General features: G+C 37.3%; 1 protein-coding gene across 1 annotated transcript in view; it reads left to right on the top strand.

Moving 5' to 3' along the window:
• The first annotated feature begins 1,178 nt into the window (after window positions 1-1,178).
• Sun3 (Sad1 and UNC84 domain containing 3) overlaps window positions 1,179-22,665 on the top strand; it is a 34,209-nt gene continuing 12,722 nt past the window's right edge. The window contains exons 1-6 of the mRNA XM_026411620.2: window positions 1,179-1,300; window positions 6,133-6,194; window positions 12,512-12,615; window positions 19,506-19,546; window positions 21,005-21,176; window positions 22,315-22,399. Of these exons, the coding sequence (XP_026267405.2) occupies window positions 1,179-1,300; window positions 6,133-6,194; window positions 12,512-12,615; window positions 19,506-19,546; window positions 21,005-21,176; window positions 22,315-22,399 (586 nt within the window). The remainder of the gene's footprint in view (window positions 1,301-6,132; window positions 6,195-12,511; window positions 12,616-19,505; window positions 19,547-21,004; window positions 21,177-22,314; window positions 22,400-22,665) is intronic.

Below are 22,665 nucleotides of genomic sequence, written 5' to 3'. Positions count from 1 at the left end.
CATGGGTGGGTGTGACTCTTCCCAGGTAGTAGACCAAGAGGCTATATCCAAACCAAGGGAGGAAGGGCTGTTTCTAGGTCTTTAACTGGGGCCATGTTCCATGATCTTGCCACCTGTGCATGGGTCTGCCTTTTCAGAATAACCCTCCTCAGTCTAAGGTTCCATTGGGATTTCACAGCTTCCCACTTGGATCTCAGAGCTCCCATATAAACCTTTCCCCCACAATATCTACCAAATTATTGTTGCTATGGGGAGATACAAGCAGGGGCCCTCTTCTGTCATCTTGTTGACATCACTCCAAAAAATTCACTGTAAAACAGATTAAGATGCCATTAACTACTGAGAGTAAAATAGCTATCACTCTAGAATTATATACCCCAAATAAGCTAACTAATCTTTTCATCTAGCAATTCCATTCCTAGGTATATACAAAACAATGTACTGAGCATTATAACCTAAGTGTAAATGATTAGTAGGAAAGGTGTAAATGAATTATGATTTATATGTGATGAAACACAAAGAACAGGTAAAAGGAATAACCTAGGCTAATATATCTCAAGATATATAATGTTGAAAAAAACAGAGTAGCATATTATATATTTTAAGTCCAACATGAAAAATTTTTATGATTTGTGGATATATATTTATGTTGTAAAATATCACAAAACACATGAGAGAGGAGTATATCAATTTTCAGGTTGGAGTTATCTGTGGGGAAAAAAAGGAAAGATGTGAGACTGGGGTATATTTGGGGGGGGGTCTTCCATTGTATTTCTTCTATATTTTTAAGTACTGAAGCAAATAGCAAAATATCCAGATTTGCTATAGCAAAATAGCAGGTACATGGGGGAACCTTTAGGTTTCTCAGTGGATTTCAAATATGGTACAATAAAAAATGGAAAGCAGAGAGGTGACTGTGTATATAGCACCTGGATGGGCGTGGTGGCCTGTCTATCTTTATGAGGTGTCACAGAGAATGATGCAATAGAAGAGTCACAGGCTTTTCAAAATTTGCTTACTCACAGTTTCCCCCTTGAAGGAGAAATACCTGTGAAGTAAGAAGACCTAAAAACAAACCAAAAACTATTATGGGTAGCTTCATGTTTTCCATAAAATAGGAAAGAGACAACAAATGGTATCTTTCATTCCATGAGCTCTATGCTACTTGGTGGGGGAAGATGAATGGCAGAACAAAAATGAGAAGGGGTGCACGGTTTTTTCGAGGTCATTCTGAAGAACCTGGCAGCAGTGCAAGTTTTAATGTTTTGCTTTCAGAGCATGAAAACCCTGATGGAAATGGGTATGTAACTTCCAGAATGGTTTCTGTAAGAGCTTATGTTGTACATGTCATGTGTGAAGTTTGGGTCCTGTTTACCTGGAAAATAACTGAACAGATGTTGTAACTTCCTTTTAGAGAAAATCATTTCCAGTTTCTATCAGTCACCATGTTTCCTGTGGCATGCTCTCTTCTTTCTATGTCAGTGGTATTTAGATTAATTATAGAAGTCTGGGGACAAGGACTATGAAAGAGAAGCCATATTTTATTTTATTTTTTATTTATTTTTTTTTATTGTTGGTCGTTCAAAACATTACATAGTTCCTCATACATCATATTTCACAGTTTGATTCAAATGAGTTATGAACTCCCAATTTTATCCCGTATACAGATTGCTGCATCACATCAGTTACCCTTCCATTGATTGACATATTGCCTTTCTAGTGTCTGATGTATTCTGCTGTCTATATTATTCTCTACTATCCCCCCTCCCCTCCCCTCCCCTCCCCTTTTCTCTCTCTACCCCTTCTACTGTAAATCACTTCTTCCATTTGAATTATCTTGTCTTACCCCTCCTTTCCTCTTATATGTCATTTTGTATAACCCTGAGGATCGCCTTCCATTTCCATGCGATTCCCCTTCTCGTTTCCTTTCCCTCCCACCTCTCAACCCTGTTAATGAAAATCTTCGTCTCAAGCTCTTCGTCCCTACCCTGTCCTTGTTTCCTCCCCTTATATCAGAGGAGTCATTTGGTATTTGTTTTAGTTCAATGCAATGCCAATCAAAATCCCAGCTGCATTTCTTGTAGAAATAGATAAAAGAATCATGAAATTCATATGGAATAATAAAAGACCCAGAATAGCAAAAACAATACTAAGCAGGAAGTGTGAATCAGGCGGTATAGCGATACCAGACTTCAAACTATACTACAGAGCAATAGTAACGAAAACAGCATGGTACTGGTACCAAAACAGGCGGGTGGACCAATGGTATAGAATAGAGGACACAGTAACCAATCCACAAAACTACAACTATCTTATATTTGATAAAGGGGCTAAAAGCATGCAATGGAGGAAGGATAGCATCTTCAACAAATGGTGCTGGGAAAACTGGAAATCCATTTGCATCAAAATGAATCTGAATCCCTATCTCTCGCCTTGCACAAAAGTTAACTCAAAATGGATCAAGGAGCTTGATATTAAATCAGAGACACGGCATCTGATAGAAGAAAAAGTTGGTTATGATCTACATACTGTGGGAGCAGGCTCCAAATTCCTCAATAGGACACCCATAGCGCAAGAGTTAACAACTAGAATCAACAAACGGGACTTACTCAAACTACAAAGTTTTTTCTCAGCAAAAGAAACAATAAGAGAGATAAACAGGGAGCCTACATCCTGGGAACAAATCTTTACTCCACACACTTCAGATAGAGCCCTAATAACCAGAATATATAAAGAACTCAAAAAATTAGACAATAAGACAACAAGTAACCCAATCAATAAATGGGCCAAGGACCTGAACAGACACTTCTCAGAAGAGGACATACAATCAATCAATAAGTACATGAAAAAATGCTCACCATCGCTAGCAGTCAGAGAAATGCAAATCAAAACTACCCTAAGATACCATCTCACTCCAGTAAGATTGGCAGCCATTAGGAAGTCAAACAACAATAAGTGCTGGAGAGGATGTGGGGAAAAGGACACTCTTGTTCATTGCTGGTGGGACTGCAAATTGGTGCAGCCAATTTGGAAAGCAGTATGGAGATTTCTTGGAAAGCTGGGAATGGAACCACCATTTGACCCAGCTATTCCCCTTCTCGGTCTATTCCCTAAAGACCTAATAAGAGCATGCTACAGGGACACTGCTACATCGATGTTCATAGCAGCACAATTCACGATAGCAAGATTGTGGAATCAGCCTAGATGCCCTTCAATAGATGAATGGATTAAAAAAATGTGGCATTTATACACAATGGAGTATTACTCTGCATTTAAAAATGACAAAATCATAGAATTTGGAGGGAAATGGATGGCATTAGAGCAGATTATGCTAAGTGAAGCTAGTCAATCTTTAAGAGAAGCCATATTTTAAAAAAATGAACCTCAGCAGCAGTAATTTAAACCTTAGAGATGACTCAATTTTCACTGAAGGCCTAACTATCCAGTCTCCGTGGTATACAGAGCTCAATGCTGGACAGAAAGTGCTGGCTATAGAGTGGCGTTTGTTACACTCTCAGATGAGAATTGACTAAACAGCTTGATAATGGATACACATTTTGAGCTAATAACTGAGTTTCCCTTGTAAACATTACATAGTGCCTGGACAGAGTTTGCAGGGAAGCCCTGTCCACTTGGATGGGCCAATTATGCTGCCTGATGGGACAAGAAAACTGAAAATAATGAAATAACCATCCCAATAGTACCAATAAAGCACTTGCATAGAAACAAAACTGTGTGTAAAAAATGTAAGAATTGCTACAGAGTTATAAGTACAAGAAAAACAGCATTTTAAAATCAGTCAATAATAAAGCATGCTTTGCTCAAATGGCAGAATCCCACAGGCTAGGTGAAGGCATAGAAGGACTTTTGCAAAGCAGAGCCTGGCAGCCAGGCTTAAAAAAAAAGCTGTATTAATCTTTGATAAATATTATAATATAATAATTTTAATCAAACCAGTCCTCCAGCAGAGACCATAATTAACCTTTGAATACCTTTCTTTAGATAGTGGGCTCTACCACTTCCTATATGACCAGTAATAATTAAAGGATTGAATGATTTCAAGAACATACTTTCTGGAAGTAAGAGTGAGGAAAACTCTCTTAGCTACTTTGGGGGAGGTGAGGCACATAGAACTTCTGTTAAGGAACTGGGTGACTCATTCTAAGTCTCCCTGTGTATTGAAGCTGTAGGTTTACAAAGCTCAACTGACATTATAACTCAAGAGCAGATCAGTAAAGAGTAAATTTGTACAACATTTCATCAACTAACTCAAAAAACATTAAGTAATCTATTTAATGATAGTTGAATACAATTAAGTAAAATTTAAGGAAATACTGGTATCTAAATATGAATCACATCATTTCCAGACTTTAAGGTTACCTTCTTAGACATTCCTTGTAGACCTGGGCAGGGAATTGTGCTTTTCAGTTGATGGAGACTAGTTCAGAGCCAGTAGGTGAACCAAAGTGCTGAGAAAATTGATGTTCTGGGAGCATGTCACCAGTCTTTCCTAAATTGCGACACAGATCTTCCCCTGTTGCTTCCAACTTACAGCCTTGTGTTCTAGCTCAAATTATTTAAGCAATCCCCTTTTCCTTTAGTGCTTTTTTAAAAGGTTGAGTGTGAGGGTTGGTGATGTCACTTATTGGTAGAGCATTTGCCTAGCATGCATGAGGCCCTGCATTTTTTCCTTAACCTCCACCAAAAAAAAAAAAAAAAAAAAAAAAGTTGAGTGTGAAAAGGTTATGACTACAACTGCTTTGTAAAACTGTTTGGCAAATCTGCTGCAGTTAAATATGCACATATCCTATGACCCAGCAATTCCTCTCTTGGGAATATACCTAAATGACATGCATACAGGTGTTCATCAACAAATCATGTATGAGAATGTCCATAGTAGCATTGCTTAAGAATATTTGTGAAATAATTGTCCTAGTCCCAAATGCCCATCGATTTTAGAATAGACACCAGGGTTATATCCACATGGTGGGAGACTAGAGAGTCATGAGAATGAATGAAGCACAACCACACACAACAGTGTAATGACTTACAAGCATATGCTGAGGAAAGGCAGACAGAGCACATACACACGGAGTTCCACCTAGGTACATGACAAAACTGAGCACACCTAGTTGGGATAGAGCTCAAGAGAGCTGTTACCTTCAGAGGAAGAAGACATAGATATGAGAGGGCTTTCTGATGGACTGGGTATATTCATCTGATTTTAAAATAGATGGAAGAGTTAAACAGAAGACATTTATTTTCTTAGAGTTTTGGAGGCAGAGATCAAGGTTCCAGTTGATTTAATCTCTGGTGAGGACTCCTTTCCTGCCTTGCAGACAGCCACCATGCTTATGTCCTCGTGTGGCCCTTCTTTTGTGTGCACAGAGACAAAGTGCTCTGGACTCGTCCTCTTCCCCTTCTTCTAAGGACATCAGCCCTATCCATTTAGGGCTCACTCCCATGAACTCATTTAACCTTAATTAGCCTCTAAAGATCCTGCACATTCCCTATGACATTTACAGATTCTGTCTTCAAATATAGTCACACGGTGGGGGAAGTGCTTCAACATCTGTATGCAGGGGGGCAGGAGTGCAATTTAGAGTCCACAGCACTGAGGATGCTCTACTTCACACAATGATGTGCTATACAATTATTATTTGTGTACTTCTGTGTGCATGCTCTCTATATCTTAATGCAAAGTGGAAAGAGGCTTATGATGACTTAACATTTATTAAATAATTTTTATCATTGTACTTAAGTTTAATACCTAATTCCTGCAAAATCAAAGCCATACTTGACACTTTCAGGATACCTGTCTTCATTTTTTTTTCTCATCAGCATTTAAAGAATATAGATAGGCATATAATATGACCACAGTTATATATGTGTGAATAAGGACCATGTAAGTATGGAAGTGTATACCTTAAGAAAATTATTTTCTCTCTATTTCAAGAATAATGGATTAGGGATTAAGTTAACTCACAGAATCTATGTAGAATAAGCATGAATGTGAATAGCAAGCGTGTTTACTTGGGAGTAGTGGCTAAAGTCCAAGTTAAAGCTTAATAGTAATGGATTACACTGTAAATTTCTTCTTCTCTTTTATTTTTTACTGGCTTTTTTTTGTAGGTTAACTCGATCATGGAAGATTATCTTAAGTACAATATTTATATTTACTTTTCTTCTTGTGGGTAAGTTTTAACTAATGATCCTTAAAGCAGTTTCACAGGATATATCTGTACAGTAAGAGAGATCTCAGAGGAATGGCTTGTATTTGTAATTAAGTGCCACAGAAAACACTGTAAGGGAACTGCACATTTTGGAAGCATTTTTTTTTGTCTCTCATTGTAAAAGAAATATGTTTCTTTATAGAAAAATTTAAAAAGTTTTTTCTCTTAGAATTGTAGTTTAAAATAACAGAAGTTGTAAAATTTAGAGTCCTTAATATATATAGTGCAAATACATTTTACATTTTCTAAAATTGAATGGCTCAGTTTGGACAGCCAAAGACTTAGTCATCACATGGTTCCAAAGATATTGCTGTTTTACATGCAGTTTTTGGCTTTTGACTGACCAATATTACAAATCACAACCCCTGGACATTAGAAAGTTTCTCTTGAATATGTTGACAACTTAAGATATGGAATTCCTACTGAAACCAGGGTTTCAATTTGGTTAATTCCACAAAATGTTATTTATAATATAGCAGTATTGTGTGTGCTGTTATTGTTTTTGTTGTTGTTGCATATGTATACCTGAACTGCTGCCTTAGCCTGACCCTACATCAGCTCAAAGTGAGCATGGCTGCATCCTCTATCTGTAGCTTTAGTGAACTGAAAGCACCCCTCCCAACTCAGGGGATCTCCACTAGGTCTTGAATGTTCTTGTTTCTGGTAAGAACTGCACACTTCTTGACTTGCTTTGTTTCCTGGCTGTTTTTTCTTCATCTCAGTTAACCTTGAAACTGTTACCTTCATCTTTTCTTCCCCCTCTGGTTGCTGCTACCACTGTCTTGTCATCCCTGTGGATGAAATATCCTCACAGCTCTGGCCCAGGCTCATATGTAGTGATATAAACCTGTTTTATTCTGGCTCCACTTCAGTGCCTGAGTTAGGTGCACACAGTGTGGGAAGTAGAGCTTTTTAGGTTCAGAATATTTCTCACTCTAGAAATTAGATTTTATATTCCTCTGACATCTGTGTTGGTCAGTTTTATATTACCATGACAATATATCTGAGATAATCAACTTAAAAGAAGAAAGGTTTGTTTTAAGCTTATTAATTTCAAAAGTTTCAGACAATGACCAGTTTGCCCATTGCTTTTGGGCTGATGACAAGGCAGAACATCATGGTGGGAGCATGTGATAGAAGAAACTGATGATCTCATGGTGTCCAGGAAGTGAAAGAGAGAGAAAACATAGGCCTTAGTCCAGGATCCCCTTTGGCCTTTGGGGAACACTTATACAAACTGTAGCAACATCTTGTAAGATACACATATATCTTGGATACAAACTGTTTATTTTTATTTTCTTAATTTCAAGCTGGCTAATTTACCAACAAATGTGCTAGATCCATTTTAGATCCTACTGATGCATTAATGATTTCAGTAGGATTAAGTTGGATTCTGATACTCTTGTTCTGTACTGAGATGAAATTACATAATAAAAAATTAACTATTTTTTAAAGGGAATACCATGCTCCAAACATTTTTTATTTTCATTTATTTGTTTTTATGTGATGCTGAGGATCGAACCCAGTGTCTCACACATGCCGGGCAAGCACTCCATCACACCACTGAGCTACAACCCTAGCCAAATTAACTATTTTTGAATGAATAATTCAGAGGCATTTAGTACACTCACAATGTTGTGTAATCACTTTCTCTCTGTACTCACTAAACATTTTCATCCGTCCCAAAGGAATTACCCTGTACCCAATGAGCAGTTTGCTTCCCATTTCCCCTCTACTCAGACCCTGGTAGTCACCAATCTGTATTCTGTCTCTACACACTTACTTCTTTTGGAATCATACAACATGTGTCCTTTCTTGTCTCGTTTCTTTGGCTTAGCATAATATTTTGAAGGGTCATGCATATTGTAGGGTGTATCAGTCAGTCCTTCATTCATTTTCATATCTAAATAATACTTTGTTATATGTATGTACTGCATTTTATTTATCCTTCTATCTACTGATGGACACTTGGACTACTTCCACCTTTTGGTTATTGTGGATAGTGGTGCTATTGTGGATAGTGGTGTTTGTTTGAATATCTGCTTTCAATTATTTTGAGTGCATACGAAACAGTGGAGTTGCCAAGAAAGAACTGGCAGACTGTTTTTCACAGTGGCTGCACCACTATGAATTTCCACCAGCATTATATGATGAGCCTGATTGTTCCACATCTCTCCAACTCATTTTATTTTCCATGTATTTTTCGTGATATCCATCCTGGTAGATATGCAAAGGTATCTCACTGTGGTTATGATTTGCATTTCCCTAATGACTAATGCTAGACATCTTTTCTTTTTTTATTTGTTCTTTTTAGATATACATGACAGTAGAGTGTATCTTGACAATATTATGCATACATGGAATATAACTTATTCTAATTAGGATCTCATTTTTATGGTTATTACTGATGTGGAGTTGCACTGGTGATGTATTCACATATGAACATAGGAAAGTTATGTCTAATTCCTTTAATTGTCTTTCCTATTCCCATTTCCCCTCCCTTCCCTTCATTCCCCTTTGTCTAATTCACTGAACTTTTCTTCCATCCCCCCTCCTTGTTGTGTGTTAGTATCCACATATCAGAGAACATTTAGCCTTTGTACTCACTAAACATTTTCATCCCTCCCAAAGGAATCACCCTATACCCAATGAGCAGTTTGCTGAATTCATTTATGACTTCTGGAAGTTTTCTAGTGGAGGTTTTTGGGTCTTCTAAACATAGAATCATGTCATCAGCAAATAGGGATAGTTTGAGCTCTTCTTTTCCTCTTCATATCCTTTTACTTTCTTCTGTATAATTTGCTCTGGCTAGAGTTTTAATGACTGTGTTGAATAGAAGTGACGAAAGAGGGCATCCCTGTCTTGTTCTAGTTTTTAAAGGGAATGTGTTCTTTATCTTTATTTAGAATGTTGTTGGCCTGGGTTTAGCATATATGGCTTTTACAATGATGCTTTTTCTGCATCTATTGTGATGATCATATGATTCTTATCTTTAAGTCTATTGATATGATAAATTACATTTATTGATTTCCTTATGTTGAACCAAACTTGCATCCCTGGGATGAACCCCACTTGATCATAGTGCACTATCTTTTTAATATGCTTTTGTATGTAATTTGCCAGTATTTTATTAAGAATTTTTGCATCTGTGTTTATCAGCGATATTGGTCTGCAGTTTTCTTTCCTTGGTGTGTCTGTGTCTGGTTTTGGTATTAAGGTGATACTAGCTCATAGAATGAGTTGGAAGGGTTCCTTCCTTTTCTATTTCATAGAATATTTTGAGGAAAATTGGTGTTAGTTCTTCTTCAAGGGTCTGGTAGAAATGTGATGATCATTACTATCCAAAGTACATGTATGAAGACACGAATTGATGTGAATATACTATGTATACAACCAGAGATATGAAAAATTGTGGTCTATATATGTAATAAGAATCGTAATGCATTCTGCTGTCATATATAAATTTTAAAAAATTTACATTATTAAAAAAGGTCTGGTAGAACTCAGCTGAGAATCCTTTTGATCCTGAGCTTTTCTTTGTTGGTAGGTTATTTTGTTGTTATTTTTAGTTGTTTAGTTGTAGATAGATGATACCTTTAATTTGTCTATTTATTTATTTTTATATGGTACTGGGGAAGAAATCCAGTGTCTCACACGTGCGAGGCAATCACTCTGTGGCTGAGCCACAACCCAGCCCCCATTAGTAGGTTTTTTTTTTTTTTTAAAGAGAGAGTGAGAGAGGAGAGAGAGAGAGAGAGAGAGAGAGAGAGAGAGAGAGAGAGAGAGAATTTTTAATATATTTTTTTTTAGTTCTCGGCGGACACATCTTTGTTGGTATGTGGTGCTGAGGATCGAACCCGGGCCGAACGCATGCCAGGCGAGCGCGCTACCGCTGAGCCACATCCCCAGCCCCCATTAGTAGGTTTTTGATGGCGTTTTCAGTTTCATTGTTAAGCATCTTCTCATGAGCTTGTTGGCCATTTTTAAATGTCCTTGAAGGCCTGTCTATTATCTTTGGCTCATTTTTGAATTTTTTGGTCCTTCCATTGTTGAGTAGTAAGAGTTCTTTATATTCTTTGTATATTAAAAACCTTCCTAGACATACAATTTGAAAATATATTTTTTTCATTCTGTGAGTTGTCTTTTCACTTTTTTATAATGTCCTCGAGGCACAAAAGTTTATAATTTTGCTGCTGTCTTGTTGAAGAATTGCCAAATCCCAAATCTGAATATTTAATATGTTTTAGTAGTAATCTTGTAGTTCTAGCCTTTATATTAGGTAATTTATCTCTTTTGAGTTTGTTTTTGTGTTTGGTGCAAGGTAACGGCCCAACTCCCATTATTTTGCATGTGAATATTCAGTCAACCCAGCATTATTTGTTAAAACAGATAATTCTTTCCTCATAGAAATCTTTGAATAGTATTTGCACCTTTGCCCAAAATTCACTTGGCCATAGATGTATAGATTTATTTTGGGATTCATAATTCTATCCAATTTTTCTGAACATCTATTATTTATACCAGTATTACATTGGTAGGATTTCAATGGGATTGCTTTGATAGCTTTGGATATTATTGCCATCTTAACCATAGTAAATCTTCCAGCTCATGAACATGGATTGATGGATTCCCTTTCTATTTATGTAGTTCTTTGATTTCTTTCAACAAATTGTTTTAAGACTGGGTTCTAAAATGAGTCTCATATGAGCAGTTGAATCGTGTTTTTAAGTCCATTTTCACAGTCTCTACTTTTTACTTGGAGAGTTTAATTAATTTACATTTAAATTACCAATAAAGAAAGTTTTTTTCTGCCTTCTTTAAAATTTTATTTTTAATTTTAGTTTTTATTTTGGAAGTAATAGTGATTAAACCCAGGGGTGCTCTACCACTGGGTTATATCCTTGGCCCCTCTTAGACAGGGTCTCACTAATTGCCAAGGCTGACCTCCAATTTTCCATCCTTCTGCTTTGGCCTCCCAAGTCACTGGCATTACAGACATGTACCACTGAGCCTCACTTTTTATTTTTTTTCTATGTTATATATTATTTTTTGTTCCTCATTTCCTCTGTTATTGCCTTTATCTGTGTTTAATTGATTTGTTGTGGTATACTGTTTTATCTTCTATTACATGAGTAGACAATTTCTTAGTGTTTACCATGGGAGTTATGAATGAACATGCTCAGTTCATAACAATATAGTTTGAGTTGATAGCAACAAGTTTTAATAGTATCAAAATAATTCTGTTTCTCTACAACTCTGCGCTTCTTTATATACTGTGTATGAATTAATATGGATTTATAATTATGTTTTGTACATTTGTCTTTTAAATCATGTAGGAAATTTTAAAAGGAGTTACCAACCGAAAATACAATAATGCTGTTCTTCCTATGTTGTTACCTTTACAGAAAAATCTTGAGTTCTTTATATGGAACTGAATTACTCTTTTGAACATCCTTTCACTTCTGCCTGAAGGACTCCCCTTAGCATTTTTTAATAGGATAGGTCTAATGATAATGATGCTCTCAGATTTTTTTCTGGGAATGTCTTAAATTTTTATTTTCATTTATAAGGATAGTTTTGCTGGATATATAATTTCTATTGTTTTGGCACCCATGTCATTATTTTTTATTTTTGGCACTTTAAATATTATCTCACTGCTTTCTGTCCTCCATGACTTCTAAAGAGAAAGCAAGTGATAATCCTACTGAGAAGGCATTTCTCTCTTGCCGTTTTCAGGTTTCTTTTTATGTCTTTGTCTTTTAACAGTCTGAGTGTAAAGTGTTGTCATGTGGATATCTTTGAAGTTTGTCTACTTGGAGTTTAATGAACTTCTTGAATGTGCAGATCATGTTTTCCATAAAATTTGGAAAGTTTTCAGCCATTATTCCTTTACATATTCTTTCTGTCCCTTTCACATTCCTCCTTCAGGGACTGCCACAGTGCCTGTGTTGATCTTTTTGTTCCTTAGACTACAGAATTTCAATAGTCCCAGCTTCAAGTTCACTGGTTGTTTTTTTTTTTCCTCTCCCATCTCAAATCTGCTGTAGATCAGGATTCTAGAGTTAATCCTTTTAGTCTTTTTGTGCTCTGATTGTTTCTGTGGATGACTGATTCTTTGAATGTCCTGTTCTGCCATTTTCTATGTTGTTACCCAAGGACCTTATAGAGTATCTATTTGCCTTATCTATCTATGTCCTCCTGCTTAGAAAAAATACTGTTAATGCATGTGAAATATTTACAGATAAATTCTTTAACCAGAATTGTCTTTTCTGTAACAGGACTTCTAAACCATCAGTGGCTTAAACAAACAGAGTTTCATCAGAAATCCAGTCAATTATATGCCATGATTGCAGAATATGGTTCAAGACTTTATAATTACCAGGTGATGTTTTTTTAAGCTATTGTTGTATGTCACTCATTTAAAACTTAATATGCTACAGGACGGGTCTAGCTTGCAGTATGTGATTTGGTTTTGTGTGAGACTATCTTATAGAAATAATACATGAAGAAGAGTTCTTTTAAGTGGCCCTTTCCAAAGAGGCCCTAAAAATTCTCCACAGCTTCTGATCCTTACAAGTTCCCCACTAGAAGCTCCAGCATAAAGAAAAATGGCAGATCAATGTTTATTGTTAAATTTTCTGATACTCTGAGCAGTATAGTATTTTCTTTCACCCTGAAGTTAGTTTGATCTCAGTGGGTTTAGATGGAGGCGAGTCCTTGACTATCTATCCTCTTCTGCTCCACCCCAGCCCAAGCACACCTCCCTAACATTTCACACTGAGCTTTATCCATTCTGTACTTAGACCTCAGAAAAAGAGAGGGAAAAAGTTGATGGAACCATGGCCTGGTCTCCACTGCACCATGGGAAGAGGCAGGCGAATTGACTTGCGTCAACTCATGTGCTGACCTTTTAACACAGAGGTGGCTCCATCCTGATCCTGGACCTGAGTGCTTAGATATACTTCTTGCCCTTTTCCCTAAGGCAGGTCTTCTGACATCCTCTACTTCCCAGTTCATCCAGAAATGGTTATATTCCAATGTGTTTTGCCATGTGGAAACCCTAAAGAAAGGCAATCGAACAGGATGGTTCCTGCAGGATTCAAGGCCAGTGAAACATTTCCCTGGAAGTTCATGGGTTGACACCTGTAATCACTCCAAATCATAAAAATGTTTCTCTTTGTATATTCTGAGAATCTCTGAGCCCAAGTCCTGGACAAAAGTACAGTCTTGTGGAAACTCCACAGGGAGTCAGCCTCTGACAGATGGGCATCCTCACAGCAAAGACCAGAACCCAAGCCATTGGGAGCTGGGCCAGATAGTTAGCTCATTCCCAATAAAACAGTTATGAACATTCAGGATGGACAGTAGAGGATCCAGTTATTGTCTGTTTATGACTTACCCTCATTGTGAAGGTTAATTTTATATGTCTTCTTGGCTAAGCCACAGTGCCTCAATATTTGCTCAAGCCCAATGTAAATGTTACTATGAAGGAGTTTTTCAGATCTGATCAGCATGTAATCAATAGGCTTTAAATAAAGGAGATTACCCTCTCTAATATGGGTGGGATTTATCCAGCCAGTTGAGTAGCTCAAAAGAAAAAAATAAAAAATGAGATCTCCTAGGGAAGAGGGAATTCTGCCCCCATATGATATTTTTAAAATTTTATTTATTTTATTCATTTTAGTTGTTGATGGACTTTTATTATTTATTTATATGTGGTTCTGAGAATCGAACCCAGTGCCTCACACATTTGAGGCAAGCACTCTACTACTGAACCACAACCCCAGCTCTCTCCATATGATCTTTAAATTTGAACTACAGCATCAACTCTTCCTTGGATCTCCATCCTGCCAATTTTCCCTAACAATTTCAGACTTGCAAACCCCACAATTGCATGACCAGTTCCTTAAAAGAAAATCACACACATACACCCCAGATTAATTCTGTTTTTCTGAAATCCCCTAATACATTCATAAATATGTCTGGCAGGTTAAATATGTCTGGCAGGTGCTGCTAGGGCCTGAGTATTGGGTAACCCCTCTGATCAGCATCCTCAACAGTGTTCTCCCTTTAAAAAGTGCCTAAGGCTCTAAGGGCAGTATTTTTATGAGACTGAATTTGAGGATTAGTTACAATCATTTCACTTTTGCCCAGTGTTTTGCTGGTTTTCACACACACAAAAGCCATCAGAAATCACTGGGGACTGATTGTGATTTAGTTCTATGTGAGCACTTTATAGATCCCAAGCTACATGCAGTAGATACTGTTCCATAGCTTGCTTTGGTCAGCTTAATAACAATAGATTACACATGTTCCCTGTCTTTAGATATTATTTTATAATATCATTTTAAGGCTTATAAATAATATTTTCAGTTAATACTTATATCTGAACAATTGAACTGTTTCTAATTTTTCAGTATTATAAACATGAACATCTTGTGGCTAAATGTCTTCAATCATCTTTGATTATTTACTTAGGATATGCTTCTTTTTTTGTTCAAATTACTTACACATGATAGCAGAATGTATTTAGATTCATTGTATACAAATGAAGAACAACTTTTAATTTCTCTGGTTGTACACGATGTAGAGTTGCCCCATATGTGCAGTCATACATGTACCTAGAGTAATGATGTTCATCTCATTCCACCATTTTTCCTGTCCCCTGTCCCCTCCCCATCCCTCCCTCCCCTTTGCCCAATCAAAGTTCCTCCATTCTCCCCATGCACCACCCCCCACCACCATTATGGATCAGCATCCACTTATCTGAGAGAACATTCAGCTTTTGGTTTTTTTGTTTGTTTCTTTCTTTCTTTTTTGGAATGACTTACTTTGCTTAGCATGATATTCTCCACCTCCATCCATGAACCTGATAATACCATAATTTTATTCTCTTTTAATCCTGAGTAATATTTCATTGGGTATATATACCACAGTTTCTTTTTCCATTCATCTATTGAAGGACATCTAGGTTGGTTCCACAGTTTAGGTATTGTAAATTGAGCTGCTATGAACATTGTTGTGGCTGTGTCACTATAATATACACTTCTTAAAAAAGGATAAACATGGAGTATTTGCAATCCTGAGGTAATATTTTTATGTTAATGACTTAATTCACCTTTTCAAAAAAAGCTAGATATGCTTCCTACTCTCCCACCATGAAGAACAGGATAACATCATGCATCCGAACCAGTCCTAAGCACATCAAATACATGTTTCACTTTAGCCTCAAAACAACCCTTTAAGAAAAGTCTTACTAGATCCATGAATAAATTAGGAAGCTTGTATCAGAGCAAGGAAATGCAGCAGCCTGAGGTTGTACAGCTACAAATCCTGAAGCTGAAATCTAAACACAAGACTTGGCTGCGACTCAACCTGCCAACTGCTCCCTGCTTACATGAAGGATGAAATCTTATTGTCACAAACAGTGTAGCCTCAGAAACCGTCTATTTACTGGATGAATTTAAGACCATTATTTCAAATTATTTGCTCCAGCATTTAACTGGTTTATATCTAAAGTCCCACATTAAGCAGCAAGCTTAATTATTTACTCAGGGACACAGACTGCAATCATTATGTCTTCTAGTATTCACCTGGAAGTTATACAGTTTAAAATTAAACATCTTAATGAATTTTGTAGTGAGAATAAAATTAACAGCCATATGGCCAAATTTCATACACCTTACTGAATTTGTCCAAGCTAAATTATCAGAGCTATAGGTTTTAAGGCATAAAATGTTGGGTTAGCAGTCAACATTATCTTAATAAAACAAAACAGTACTGGGGCTATAGTTTAGTAGCAGAGCGGTTGCCTAGCATTACCCAATACTAGGGAAGATTTTTAAAAAGGCTAAGCAAATAAAGCTGAGGCTCTCTCTGCCTGTAGCCTTCTCTTGGCTGCCTCCACTTGCTGCCTTTATACCCCAGGAGGCTGTAAATCCTCTATCTGCTCAATTGGCTGCACATGCAGACAGATTCTCTCTTAATTCATGATTAGAATTAACTACAGGAGTTCTGCCAGGAGTCCATCTTTGTTGCAGAAACAGTTTTCCTGCAGGCTGTGCACCTTGGATGCTGTGGCTGTCTTACACTCTTGGGGATTTGCCTGCCTGCAGCTTTGTGGTGAGGCTGCCTATCCGCAGGGAGGGACGGAAAGGACAGGTTCTTAGAAAGCTGAATATCAGTCCTATTTCCAGAAGTGTTGCAGAGGGATTACAAACTGTACACAAAGCAGCCTCTGCAGTATTTTTCTTTTTAAAAAATTTTTTGCGGTACTGGGAATAGTACCCAAAGCCTTGGGCATCTTAGGCAAGTGCTCTGTCATGGAGCTACACCTTCAGTCCTGAATCTGTTTCTGTTTTATACACTGTGGATGCTGTGAATTTTGATCATTCCTATTCCCACTCGAGTTAGTTGCCATGATTCTCAAAAACAAATTTATGACCCATAGCTAATGACTTCTGAGAATTTAAGACCCATGTATGTTCAAACATGCTTCTAGCACCATTTTACTTTTCCAACCTTTATTTTTTCTTTGCTTTTATGTCCTTGTTTATTTTTTGTCCTGCATGTTTTTATTCTACACACACACACACACACACACACACACACATATATACATACACCTTCCTATAATGGATCAAACCTGAAAAGCTTTTGGGAATGGAGCAAAATACAAATGTTTTAAAAACTGTAGAAAGTTTTATTGTTTAAGGAGCTCTCAAATTCATTTATCAGCAAATTAATTAAGGAGTCTTTTCTATAGTTCTTTTAAGGCCAGAACAGAAGAAAGAAACATTGAAAACACAGCCCCTACTGATAGGGAACTTACTCAAACAAACTGAAAAGCTAGAAATGAGAATTTCTACCTAGCTATAATTAGCTCCCAAATCCACATCCCTGCCAAAAGAAAAATATTGAGGAGAGCCTATAAAAGATTGTATTGTTCAGCAGGGGAGAACATGCCAGGTAGTTTTTTTCCTGGGTGCCACCCTGCATTCCTTCCTGATGCTGTTATCACACATTGCACAACAGCATTTGTAAAATGTCCCTCTGTGTTGCTTGGAGTAAACTGAGAAAAAATGATGGGAACTGAGATTCTTTGTAACAAAAAAGCAAATTAATCAGAGAAGAAAGATGGAGCAATATTTCCCAGATAACATTGTGTGTGTTAGGGGAGAAGGGGGCTGGTGATTAAACCCAGGGTTTTGTGCATGATAGGCAAGTGCTTTACACTAAGCCAAAACTCCCAGGCCCAGATAACATTGATGTTTTCTGCAGGGAGTTGAAAGGTGACCCCCTCAAAAGATAAGTCTACATCCTAACCCTCAGAATCTGCGCGACCTTAATTTGGAAAAAGGGATCTTTGCAGATGTAATTAATATTCAATCAATCTGGATAATGGGCCTTGAATCCAACAAGTGTCCCTATAAAAGACACATGGAGGAGAGAAACATGGAGAATAGAGGCTGAGATTGGAGTGATGTAGCCACAATCAAGAATGACAAGAGCCCTCAGAAGTTGGAGGAAATAAGAAACAACTCTCCCTGAGGGCCTTTCAAAGGTACCCTGTTGGCACCTTAATGTCTAACTCCTGGCCTTCAGAAAGAACTGTGAGAGAATACATTTTTGGTGTTTCAAGCAATCCCATTTGCAACCATTTGTTATAGCAGCCCCAGAGACCTCATTGTGAGTTTTCTTTGGAACTCCTGAAAGGTGGGCTTTGTTACCAAAAGGAAATGACCAATAAGTACATGGATGCCTCTTTCAGACTGACAGGAGAAATTTTCACTTAGGACAGAAGTTCAGGAAAAAACTGATGGAATCCTACACAATGGAAGCTATAATTTATCCAATGGAGTTATTGCTTGAGTCAGACCTGGTTTTTATTCCTCCACTCTGGTTTGTGCTATTTTCCTAACATAGTGAAATGTACCATACTCCTGAACCAACAATAAACATGTTCAGTAAATATATATGTCAGTGAAAGTGAGTTCTGAACCAGAAAGAAAGAATGGAGGCCATGAGTGCTGCTGACCATTTGTATCAGGATCCTCTTTTTACATGTCTCCTCTGTCTGCTACTAACTGCTCTTGTTGGCTCCCACACAGACCCTCTCTGAGCATTCTGTGTTAGAGTAGGTGCTAGGCGTGCATGCATGTGTGTGTGTGAGTGTATATGTATGCTTTTAAATGGGTGTATATGTGTGCTAAGAGCACGTGTGTATGTGTAAAAGTGTGTATATGAATGTGCATAATTGTGTTTGAGTATGCCTGTGTGAGTACGTAGATGTGTGTGTGCTAATCCCACGCTTGAGTACAGGTGGATGGGAAGGATGTAGGGAGCTTCAGGTTGCTCCCAGGTCTGTAATCTTACGGTGTCTGAAATGGGAGCATCCAGTCACCATCACACATGGGAGAGCCTGGAAAAGACAGAACAGGATGAGCTCATGGGAACAGAGGCACTGGCTGCCCTGCTGAGGTCTTTTCAGAGGGGGGAAATGGCAACTGGGCTACATCCTGGACAGAGGCACAGGGTGTGCAGCAGCCCTTTGTGCACTTCCAGAGTGCAGACCCCACAATCCTACACCATCTCTCCATTGTTTGTCTCCTTACAGATGCTTCATAATGCCTCCCTCCCACGCACATCAAGTGTGTCCAACCACCAAATTCATTTCCCCTGATCTCATCTTGGCTAGGGCACCACCTGCCCAATCCTTACCCAGATGCCTTGTCAAGATTAGACACGACTGCTGTTCTGATTTTTATTGCTGACCTAACCCAAAGTTAATCACATCCTTTTTTTTTTTTTTTTTTTTTTTTAGAAATGGAGGATTCCAGGGCTCCCTGTTTACAGGGATAAGCCAAAGGGCTCAGCATGATACTCTAGGCTCTAAATCATCCTAGACTCTTACCCTTCCTCTCCCTCCTTCCCCCTGTCCTTCTCTTCCTCTCCCACTCTTATACCCTGTTTAGCACTTTCATCATTTTAAAAAACAGGAAAGGATAACACCATCTTAGAGTTTCAGTTGGATGCCCCTCTTGATTAAGTAGATCTCTGTGTCACTCTTCTTCTCCTAGAATAATAACCATGCACAGGTGAGACTGAGAAAGATGTGGACACTTTGGAGGATACTCCTATGTCTCCCATCATCTCATGTTCTGAGCCCCAAGGGTTCAAGTGTGATTTCAAAAGAAAACTCAGTCAAATAGGCAGGATTCCTAATGACTTACCATTTATCTATCTACCTATCTACTTATTTATTTATTTCAGATCAGACTTCGTATGCCTAAAGAGCAACTGGAACTCTTAAAGTAAGTAAGATATTTGTCACTCTGGTGTGGTTCCAATGCTGAAATGTTTTTGTACAATGATAAAACTAAAGTCATTTCCCCATATTGTCAAGCCATATTTCTTCATGCCAGTCAAGAACATATTTTCCTGGCCATTTCCTCTTTTCTCCCATAAAAAAAGCAGTTTGCTTTAAAATAACATATATGCATGAGTGAGGGAGAGCAATTTTCTTGGGTTATTTCCTTATATAAATTCAAATAAAATTAAACATACTAATTGTAAATTAGAAATGATACACACAGACCAATTTACTTCTAACCCTCTAGTTGTTTTCATTTTTTTCTTTCTCTTCTTCTTTCCTTTCCATCTGTAATGTGTGCACAGAGAAATGCTAGGCATAGTGTCACGAAATATGAATGATGATAAATTCTAGGAGTGAAGTTTTGGGAAATATTATTTCTTATATTTCTCTGTTGTGTTTTTTTTCTTTATAGTAAGTATGTTTCTGTAAACCAAAAAAATAGCATTTTTATTGCTTTAGGAAATTACTTGCCCTTTGATATGTCTCTACTTCCATGGATCATTCCTTAAGAAAAATATATATTTGATGTGCTTCCAATATTATTTTTGATTATAAAAAATGGAAGACAACCTAGATGAGAAAAATAGGCCATTATTTAAATACACTAGAGTCTACTCATGTAATGGGGAATTATGAAGCCATTAAAATAATTCTAAAATATATTTAGTGATTTTAGAATGTTTTAGAACACACAATTACAAATATGGTCTCTATTTTGTTACTGATTTTTTTGCATGGAATAAAAATGATTAAAAGCCCACCAAAATTTAAAATTTGTTTGCTTCTTTGAAATATTTGTATTTTCCCAATTTTAAACATGTATTTAACAATTTTGGGAAAAATACTAGAGATATAGTGCTTATATTTATATCAATATCAAGAAATACCTGTTCACTTGACATTTTCTTATTCTCTTTATGAGTAATTTTCAAGCTGTAAAAGTAGTACAAAAAGTTCTTGGAAACAACATCTTGCACATTTGGACTGTAAAACCAGCGAAAGCACTTCTAAGAACTTCCACAGAACTCTAGGCCACAGTTTGAAAATCGGTGCTTTGTACTGCTCTTGAAATGCAAGGTGTCTCAATTTGAAGGAGTATGACATTTGTGATTTAGGATTCACATGTGTAAAGTCACCCAACTGAAGGACAATCAAAGTTGAGCCTTGCCTGCCCCAAGTGGAGCACAGTGAAGCATCAGGACACCCTCAAGACATGTCTTCTGAATGCCTTTGCTTATTTTACGTAGTGAAATATAATGCTTTTGACAAATGTGCCTTCCCTTCTCTGTCCTTCCTCATATGATTATGTTTCCCATTGCTGGCATGGAAGCCCAGCACCCTCAGATGACAGGGACTTTAAGTCTCACTTCTTTACCTTATAATTCTCCATGTACAGGAAGGAAAGCCAGACTTTGGAAAACAATTTTCGTGAAATTCTATTTTTAATTGAACAAATAGATGTTCTGAAAGCATTACTTAGAGATATGAAGGCCGGCACATACAATTACAGCTGGAACGTCCAAGGAGACACTGCCCAGGACCAGGACAGCTCAGAGATGCTGGATGAGGCAAGGCGGGCTGGAGGCATGGGAGGCTGGGGTGATATTAAACAGGATTTCCCATTGCTAATCCCACTGCTCCTCTGCCCTGAGACCCTACTTCCGACTGTTTAGCTTGTGTCCTTTTTGACATTCTCCCCTGATACTTTCTTTCACTAGAGCTTGCCCTGGGAAATTCACTTTTTCACCAGTGCTGTGTCACAAGAAGATGCTGGATTGCAGTATGACTTAATTGCCACAAAAATCAATTGATTCAGTTTCATTTTCCAAAATGTTGTTTAGAATTAAAATATCTGTACAAAATATATTTCCACAAAAACAAAGTATTTAGAATTAAATATTTGTACACAAATATTTAGATAGTAAGAAATTTTTATTTCCCATCCTGTTAAGCTAGTAATTTAGGTCAGATTTTGACAAAAGCTTGACTTTGCTTCTCTTCTGCTGACACCAGCACAACCATCTTTCTCTTCCTCACTGTTTTGAAATTCGTTGAGATCTGACACTGACCTTCTGCTGTGTCCTGGGCCCATTTTATCCTTGTCACTGTGACAAAGTATTACAGTGAGAACTAGAACTGCTATACCTGCTCAGGATACTTGTGTATTTTAAAAGCAGAACATCCTTCAGAATTCAGTAAATTAATTCAAGTAGATGGAAATTTTCTAATGTAAGCAATCATCCATTCTTTGTAAACTGCCTGAGTACCAAATAAGTACAGAATGTTCAAGTCTTTATTGTTACCAAATAAGGACAGAATGTTCAAGTCTTTATTGTTAAACATCAGGACACCAATGAACAGCTCACATAGCACAACCCTATCTCACACTCCACAGGGGAATGCTATGGTGTGCTGGACAGGGATTCAGATGGGGCCCTGGTCAACCTTGCTGTGTGGCTATGGGGAGTCCCTGAAAATATCGTAGCTTTAGTTACTTCATGTGTCTGAGAAGGGCCATTTCCACAGAATTGTGAAAGTGTCATTCCAAATGCATATACCATGCCTAGATCATAAGCAGTTTGAGAGCTGTTCAAACTGTTATTATTTTACAGAATTGGGAACTTAGGTTCAGATCAATAGTAAATAGCCAAAACTCAAGCAGTTGATAGATATTGTTAAAAAGAAAATTTTTTACAATTTTTACAGGAAATGTCAAACTTGGTACATTATGTACTCAAAAAGTTGAGAGGGGACATGGTACAAATGGCTGATTATGCCCTGAAGTCAGCTGGTGAGTACAGAAAATGTGGAAAGCTAATTATAAAAAAAATAAGGAATCCTTTAAGTAGGATCTCTCTATTCTTTAAATGTCTTTATTAGTAAAATGTATTTATCCACATGTAACTTACAAGAGGGCAAGCCTAATCAAACCAGGTAATAAAAAAGAGATTAGAAATGATTGTCTTTTATGTTTTCTGAATGCAAATCTTAAAGGTCATGAAAACTGTGCATCTTCATTAGCATGCAACTAAAAGGACCATAAGGAAAGTAAAGATA

The sequence above is a fragment of the Urocitellus parryii genome, chromosome 3 (genome assembly GCF_045843805.1).
Source record: "Urocitellus parryii isolate mUroPar1 chromosome 3, mUroPar1.hap1, whole genome shotgun sequence".
NCBI lineage: Eukaryota > Metazoa > Chordata > Mammalia > Rodentia > Sciuridae > Urocitellus > Urocitellus parryii.
Note: the sequence above shows the minus strand (reverse complement) of the source record. Positions and strands in the feature narration are given on the sequence as shown.